The sequence below is a fragment of the Nelumbo lutea genome, chromosome 3 (assembly GCF_056320005.1).
Source record: "Nelumbo lutea isolate HS-2025 chromosome 3, American lotus-T2T, whole genome shotgun sequence".
Lineage (NCBI taxonomy): Eukaryota > Viridiplantae > Streptophyta > Magnoliopsida > Proteales > Nelumbonaceae > Nelumbo > Nelumbo lutea.
The window spans coordinates 73065706-73074436 of record NC_142686.1 but is presented as its reverse complement, the minus strand read 5'-3'; the positions used below and the strand labels follow the sequence as shown (position 1 = coordinate 73074436).

Sequence of the window (8731 nt, the reverse complement as noted above, 5' to 3'; positions counted from 1 at the left end):
GCAGCAACAGGAAGTCAAGAAAGTAGTTCTTGACAATAGTCTTGCAAGAAAGACAAAAGGATTCGGTGTTCAAGTTTTCTAGAGGGTTCTTGTGAAGAATCCAGTGTGTAGGATGCACCCTGCTGGTTCCGTTCCATTCACAGCTATGTCATCTTCAGCAAGAGCAGATCTTGGTTACTTCTTTGGGCATGAACACCAACTTTGGGAGATATTATTTCTCCGGATCAGGTATAATCCTTCCTGTTTCCTTTTGGTTCAGATCTGGTTTGTTTATGGTTCAAGTAGGATCCTTGAATAATGTATTCTAAATTTAGGGAATATGATTCCCAGTTGGAAGAAGGTAGGAAATTTTTTTTTGAAATTCGCCCTCCATTTCGCACCCTTCTTGGAGTCCATTAGATGGATCCTACCATTCTTTCATGGTAAAAGAAAGCAAAGGAATCTTGGAAAAGAAAGCAAAGGAAGAAGGTAAGATGGGTGCCACAAGTACCATTTCCCAATAGGCTAAAGCGACACAAAATGGAAAAGGAATTCAGTAAGTTTCTTGAAATTTTCAAAAGTTTACATATTAACATCCCTTTTGCAGATGCCTTAGCCCAAATGCCGTACTATGCAAAATTCCTTAAAGAAATCTTGGCGAATAAAAGGAAATTGGGAGACGTGGCTTCAGTTGCATTGAATGAAGAATGCTCAACAATCCTCCTCAACAAGCTGCCTCAGAAACTGAAAGATCCAGGGGGTTTTACTATTCCTTGCACTATAGGCAGTTTAAAGATTAAGAAGGCATTGTGTGATTTAGGAGCTAGTATAAATTTGATGCCCTATTCGGTTTTTAAGAAATTAGGGCTGGTTGAACCCCAACCCACTAGAGTTGCATTGCAATTAGCTGATAGGTACATCAAGCATCCTAGGGGAATCATAGAAGATGTGCTTGCTAAGGTTGATAAATTTATTTTTCCCATGGATTTCATAGTGTTAGATATGGAAGAGGATGTTGACGTTCCACTTATTCTACGGCAACCCTTCCTAGCTACAGGAAAGACAATGATTGATGTCCAACAAGGACAACTAAGCTTTAGGATTCAAGATGATGAAGTAATTTTTAAGATGTCTGATGCTATGAAACATGCACCGTCTAGTGATAATTCATGTTATATGATAGATGTCATTGACTATGTGGTTGGTGTGTGTGTTCAGGTCAATAGGTCAGCTGATCCCCTGGAGTAATGCATACAAGAAGGAGAAGCCATAATGGGAGATGATGAAGAAATTCAGAGCATGTTAGCATACCTGAATGCTAATCCTCAGTTTCAAGGAAAGAGGTTCATCAAGTTGGAGAAGTTGGACAGACCCTTAATGCCAAAAAGCAAGTCTTCAATCAAAGAGCCACCTACCCTTGAGCTGAAACAACTCCCACTGCATCTAGAGTATGCCTTTTCAGAAGCACCTGTTAGACAGTTTTGTATGCCCTTAGCTTCAATCTGATTTGATGTACTTTTGTTATTTAGTGGAAATAAATAAAGTGCATGTTTGATTCATGTTGTTTGGTTTAATTCTGTGTAAAACCCTAAAACTGGACATTTATAGAGACTCATGTTAGTTTTAAATGTTCACAGCCGTTGGATAAGTCTGGGGAGATTTATCCTGCCAAGGCTGATGCTGATGTGCCACCAAGTGTTGGGATGGCCTGTCTCAGCCACCAGGGTGAGACCCGAGGCACATGCAGTATGCGATTACTTGAATCCTTGAACCGGACCAAATTTCCAGTATTGCCTTAGACCTTGGAGATAGATGGGCAAAACTGGAAAGTTACATCTGACCCCTAGACTCGATTATGACATTTCACTAGGTGTTGGATCAGGCTGCCTTTGATATGCCATTCAGTGAGATCCTTAGCGGGGATCAAAACCTGGGTATGTTGGGGCAGTTTGAGAATTCATCTGAGTGGGTGATCATAGTGACAGAATCAGCCACTTTATCAGACAAAGGGTAATGATCGGGAATGCACTCTCTCTGATGGAAACCAAACTGCCGGCAGTTGATTTCAATCGTTGGAATTTTGTTTTGCAAAATTAATATATTTATATATATATATGTGTGCGGTTTCAAATTGTTTGCAAATGGTTTTAATTCCCGGGATCCATGTGAGAGGAGAGTGCGGCACTATTCCTTGCAGCCGAGGGAGAGGTCCTCTCTTGTCGGGCAGTGCTTGATCATAATACCTGATGGGCTAATCTTGCATCTGCCCACAGTCCCTGAGTTTTTATAAGATGGCTTGGCCCAAGGACCACTTAATGTAAGTGTTGGGCCCATAGGGTCCATATGATGGACTCAAGGGGTTCATTGAGTTTTTCAGTGAATTTGGCTGGGCCTTGTTTTAGAGGTTGGGCCGAACCCATGTGGCTGGTGTGTAGATCAATGCTTGGGTCCCACGCCATACAAAGAAGCACAACTGTGCAGTAGATTGGAATGTAATTAGACACTGAACACTTAATGGGCCAATAGCCCATTTCAAGGTGGGCTGATATGTCACCCATCCATGGGGCGAATTTGAGATTAAAGTTAGTAAAAGGATTGGGCCTTTAGCCTTATCCACTCTTAGAGACCAAATTCAAATTAGATTTGAATCTGGTAACCTCCTGATAAGATCAGGAGTAAGCTAATCTGCAGAAAGGATTAAGATTATCCCCTATCCAAATACTGATTTGGATTGGGATAACTCCTAATAAGGAGGTTTCTTAATCAAGAAGAAAGGAGGAGATTTCGAACCAAGAAAAAAATCGCAAGATAGCATATCTCCTACGAATTGAGATCAGATCTCATACTCTCCAGAAAAAGAGAAAAAGCAGTTCAGCCTTTTTCATTTTTGGAGATCTCCTCCTGCCGCCGCCATCTGCCATTGCAAGATTAGATCTTTGCAGAAAAGAAAGTCAAGAAATCTGTTCTTGACATCAGTCTTGCAAGAAAGACTGAAAAAGATTCAGTGTTTAGTACTTCCAGAGGATTCTTGTGAAGGATCCAGTGTGTAGGACGCACCCTGCTGGTTCTGTTCCATTCACAGCTGTGTCATCTTCAGCAGGAACGGATCTTGGAGCATTCTTTGGGCGTGAACACCAACTTTGGGAGATACTGCTTCTCTGGATCAGGTATATTCCTTCCATTTATCTTTTGGTACAGATCTGGTTTGATTATGGTTCAAGTAGGATCCTTGAATATTGTATTCTAAACTTAGGGAATATGATTCCCAGTTGGGAGAAGGTAGGAAATTTTTTTGAAATTCGCCCACCCATTCCGCAACCTTTATGGCGTCCATTAGATGGATCCTACCATTCTTTCAGTGGTATCAGAGCCACAGGTTCGAATCTTGAATCAAAAGAAAATCAGATCTGACCCTGCGTAGATGGATAGAAGGTGTTCTTTCAAGATTTGCGCAGATTGTTTTCTTTTTCAAGAAACTGTTTCTTGTTAAGGGCGATTGATCTGAAATTAATTTTATTAAATCCAAAATTTATTTAGAATTGTTCTTTATTTATTTTGATTTAATGGACTGTTCGAACCTGGAGATCACAGTGCAGATTTGGCGCAGATAGTCTGCGCACCCTTTTTCTTTCTATTTATTTATATTTGGTTTGTAAATAAATTTTTTTTATTTTTAGACTGAATGTATAGGATTTCATCAAGAATGTAATTAATAGAAATAGGATTTCTGTTATTTTTCTTGTTTAAAGAAGAAGGAAGAAGAAGGCGGCGCTGGAGGTTTGCAGTTGGAGAAATCGCTTTCTGCGATTTGCAGTTTGTGAAACTGCAACCCTTGTGATTAACCTCTGTTTTGCAGGTGGTGCGAACAGTCCATAGTTTGATTTGTGATTGTTTTAAATCAAGATTATTAACTTCAGATCTTTCATGAATTAATTCTTGAATTGAAAATCAGTTTTGGATCCTCTTGGACTAGATTGGACCAAAACTGTTTGGACCGAATCTGGGGTTCGATAGGGACTGTTTTTCAGTCTGTATTTCTCACACTTGCTGTTCCAAATCTGATGTTCAATTACAAGGATTAATTCAGCCCACCTGTAAAGCCCAGTTTTAAAGGGTTAAAACTGCAAAAGGGCCATTACTGTGAGATAAGCTGTATGGGCCGAACTGCTATCTGCGATTCAGCCCATACACCTAGTAGTCATTAATTGTTAATGACTTAGATTTTAAATGGGCTATTCAATGGGCTTTACAGCAGTTAATTGATTGGATCAATTCCTCCTTTACATGTGATGTTTGGATGTTTGATGTGCTGCGACCATGGGCCATAAGTACTTGGCCCATGAAGACTCGTTAGTGGCTCTTACGCACACCATGGCTAAATGCACATCATTGCCATAGTGTCCTTCAAGGTCATTGGATGACCCCTCTTTGCTTGGTGGGCCCCACAACCCTGAAAAGGGATGCGTACGGAACCCCTAGCCGATTAAGGCCCACCAGAAATCTGACTTTATGAAAGTCAGTGGGAGCCACTCTGGTTTGACCTAAATTAAAACTAGGGCGTTTTTGTTCCCTCTAGCAAATATGAATGCATGTGATAGGGAGACCCATATGATGGACTCTCTAAAGGCCTTCCGTCATTATCACAATGATGGGTCCTTCAGTAATGAGGAAACGCACCATAAAATTGGGCTATCCATTTGCTGTTGGATTTATTAGAGTGTTTCATAAGATGATAGGGGTGTCATAGACCGATGTGGGAGGGGCTTCACCAGAAAATGGGAACTCTCTCACGGTACCTTGGCGTAACCTGAATATGATGGGTAAGCACTCACTGGACAGAAAGGTTTACCTGAAAACGGCTCTGAACCTTGTCTGACAGAGGCCAAAGGGAAACTCATTTGATGAGTGGATATGATCCGTCACAGAAAGGTGGTGGGGTTATGCAACTGAAACAGTTGGCTTCACGCACCCCATGTGATTTCCCACATTTCCAGAGACATTTCGTCGTCTCCGTCACTGAGAAAGGAGGGAAATCTCAGAGATGAACAAATGGGAATGGAACATAGATTAAAAGCCATATCTATGTAGGTAACATGAATCAAACTAAGTTTGTGGACTAATGATTTTGCTATTTTATCAGAAAATGGAAAACGGTCAATTTGCAAAGCTTCTAGACGATAACAAGCTAAAGGGACCAAACTATGCCGACTGGTACAGAAATCTTATGCTGGTCCTAACTTCCGAAAAGTTAGACAAGGTAGTGAAAAATCCAGCCCCCGAGCGTCCGGGTGATAGGGCTTCTGAGGCCCGTAGAAGGGACTACCAAGAGTGGGAGGATAAGAACTCCCTAGCCCGCTGCTTTGTCGTTGCCTCATTAGACAACTCAATACAGAGGCAGTTCGATCAGATCGAACTAGCCAAGGACATATTGGACAGTCTAAGAACAATGTATGAAGAACAGAACCATTCTACTCGACAGAAGGTCCTGAAATTGTTCATGACCGCGCAGATGACCAAAGGGCAGAAAGTTCATGACCATTGTCTTCGGATGATGGGTTACATTAACGAACTTGAAGCTCTTGGATCCGGGCTAGATCTTGGCATGCAAGTGGATGCCATCCTCAATTCTTTGCCCTCTTCCTTCAATGCGTTCACAATGAACTACAATATGAATAAGCTGAATGTCAGCGTCCAGGAACTCAGCAATATGTTGCAGAGAGCCGAGGATCTACTCAAGAAGGATGAGCCTGTAGTTATGCTTGCTGAAGCTAACAAATCGGGCAAGAAAAAGAGAAAGGCAAAGAATCCTCAGAAGAAGGCTGCCAATCCTAAGAAGCAGACGAAGAACAAGGCATCTGATGTCTGTCACTTCTGCAAGCAGACCGGCCACTGGAAGAGGAATTGTCCTGCCTACCTGGAATCTAACAAAGGTAACATCGAAACTTGTGTCATAGAAACTAACATGTTAGTTACTTCTGTGTCCTGGTGTGTTGACTCCGGGGCTTCAACTCATGCGTGTAACTCACTGCAGGGGTTCAAAGTTAGCAGAAGGTTGAGTGAAGGTGAAGTGACACTATTCTTGGGAACAACTGCAAGTGTTGTAGCAGCAGCAATAGGAACCGTAGAATTAGTTTTTAAAGAAGTAATACTTGTACTTAAAGATTGTCTTTATGTACAGAACTTGAGAAGAAATTTAATTTCTATTTCAAAACTGTGTGCGGATGGATATACTGTTTATTTTAGTAATGTGATTACTATTAAACAGAATAATAAATTCATCGCATGCGGTGAACAAGAGAACGGTCTCTATGTTCTACATGCTTCTCTGGAAACTAACTTAACCGAAACTACGTCGGTCAAAAATCCCAAGAAAAGGAATCGTGATTCAGTAAGTCCCACGTGCCTCTGGCATTACCGACTTGGCCATATCGGTATTGACCGAATCACAAGGTTGGTAAAGGATGGTCCTTTGGATTTTTTAACAGTAAAAAATCTTCCCACTTGTGAACCTTGCCTTCAAGGTAAGATGTCTAAGCGGCCATTTGACGATAAGCCTGAAAGATCTGAAGGCACACTTGACCTAATACATACTGATGTATGTGGTCCCCTGAGTGTTAGGACACGGAATCAACACGTGTACTTCATCACCTTTACAGATGATTTTTCACGATATGGTTACGTGTACCTAATGAGACATAAGTCTAAATCATTTGAAAAGTTCAAAGAGTTCAGACAGGAAGTCGAGAAACAGTTAGGGAGAGAAATTAAGGCCCTTCGATCAGATCGAGGTGGCGAGTATCTCTCTGACGAATTCAGGGACTACTTAAAGGCCAATGGGATAGTGTCACAATTAGCTCCTCCTGCTACACCTCAACTCAACGGTGTTTCAGAGAGGAGGAATAGGACCTTGTTAGACATGGTCCGGTCACTTCTCGTACGCTCACAATTACCCACATCCTTTTGGGGATACGCATTAGAGACTGCTATCTACGTGCTGAATCAGGATCCAACCAAATTAGTTCCGAAAACTCCATTTGAACTTTGGACCGGAAGGAAGCCAAGTATAAGACACTTGAAGATTTGGGGTTGTCCTGCACACGTTAAAAGAACAAGTGCGGACAAGTTGGAATCTAAAACCAGTCGTTGCCTGTTTATAGGCTACCCAAAGGATTCGGTGGGTTATCTATTCTATGACCCGAGTGAGTAGAAAGTGTTCTGCAGTCGAAACGCCCAGTTCTTAGAATCCGATTACATCCTGGACACCCATCGTCAGGAAATAGTTCTTGATGAGGAGAGCTCAGGAGCAGTGGGAGATGTCCCACAAATTCCAGGTAATTACCAACCTAGATGAACCACCCGGGTATCCAGACCACCAGTCCGATATGGTTATGACCAGGATAGTTACCTGGTGGAAACCTTGACTAGTGAAGAGGATCCTGTGACTTACGTGGAAGCTATGTTAGACATAGACTCCCAGAAGTGGGTGGAGGCCATGAGGGCTGAAATGGACTCAATGGAGACCAATGGAGTCTGGACTCTAGTGGATCCGCCCCCCGGGGTAAAAGCAATTGGTTGCAAATGGATCTACAAGAGGAAGAAGGGCCCCGATGGTAGGATTGAGACCTTTAAAGCTCGCTTGGTGGCGAAAGGGTATACTCAGAAAGAAGGCATCGACTGTGAGGAAAATTTTTCGCCCATGGCCATGCTTAAATCCATTAGGATCCTGCTAGCTGTAGCAGCGTACCATGACTATGAGATTTGGCAAATGGATGTCAAAACCGCGTTCCTGAATGGAGATCTTAGTGAAGATATCTACATGCAGCAGCCGCAAGGCTTCATTGCTGCTGGTCAAGAACACATGGTATGTAAACTTAATAGATCCATATATGGACTTAAGCAGGCTTCTAGGAGTTGGAACATCCGTTTTGATTCTGCAGTCAAAACGTTTGACTTTGAGCAGAATCTGGATGAGCCCTGTGTTTACAGGAAGTCCAGTGGGGATAAGATCACCTTTTTGGTGTTGTACGTGGACGATATCCTACTCATTGGGAATGATGTAGGAATGTTGACTTCAGTCAAGGTATGGCTATCACAGCAGTTCTCCATGAAAGATCTTGGAGAAGCTTCATACATACTGGGTCTTCGACTCTATAGAGATAGATCGAAGCGGATAATTGGATTATCCCAGGCTGCTTATATTGACAAAATTGTCAAGAGGTACAGCATGGAGAACTCCAAGAAAGGAAACGTTCCTTTCAGGCACGAAGTCACTCTCTCCAAGAAGATGTCTCCCAAGACTTCTGAGGAGATTGAGAGCATGAGAGACGTTCCCTATGCCTCAGCCGTAGGGAGCATCATGTATGCCATGCTGTGCACTCGCCCTGACATTGCTCAGGCGGTGAGTGTGGTAAGCAGATTCCAGGCAAACCCAGGGTAGGAGCATTGGACTGCTGTGAAGAACATACTCAAATACCTTCGAAGGACAAAAGAGTTTTGTCTGGTATTCGAGGGTAGTTCACTGCAAGTTCTAGGGTATACCGATGCCGATTTCCAGTCGGATCCAGATGATAGAAAGTCTACATCTGGGTATGTTTTCACGATAGGATCGTGTGCTGTTTGCTAGAAAAGCAGCAAACAGGGGTCCACTGCAGACTCCACAACCGAGGCCGAGTACATTGCCGCAAGTGAAGCTGCCAAGGAAGCCGTGTGGATGAAGAAGTTCATACACGAATTGGGAGCGATTCCATCCAGC

General features: G+C 42.6%; 1 protein-coding gene across 1 annotated transcript; it reads left to right on the top strand.

The window, feature by feature from the left end:
* Positions 1-419: 419 nt before the first annotated feature.
* On the top strand, positions 420-1227 carry LOC148865476 (uncharacterized). The gene is made up of 2 exons (XM_088976392.1): positions 420-468; positions 587-1227. The coding sequence occupies exons 1-2, from the start codon at positions 420-422 to the stop codon at positions 1225-1227; spliced, it is 690 nt and encodes a 229-aa protein (XP_088832518.1).
* Positions 1228-8731: the final 7504 nt, after the last annotated feature.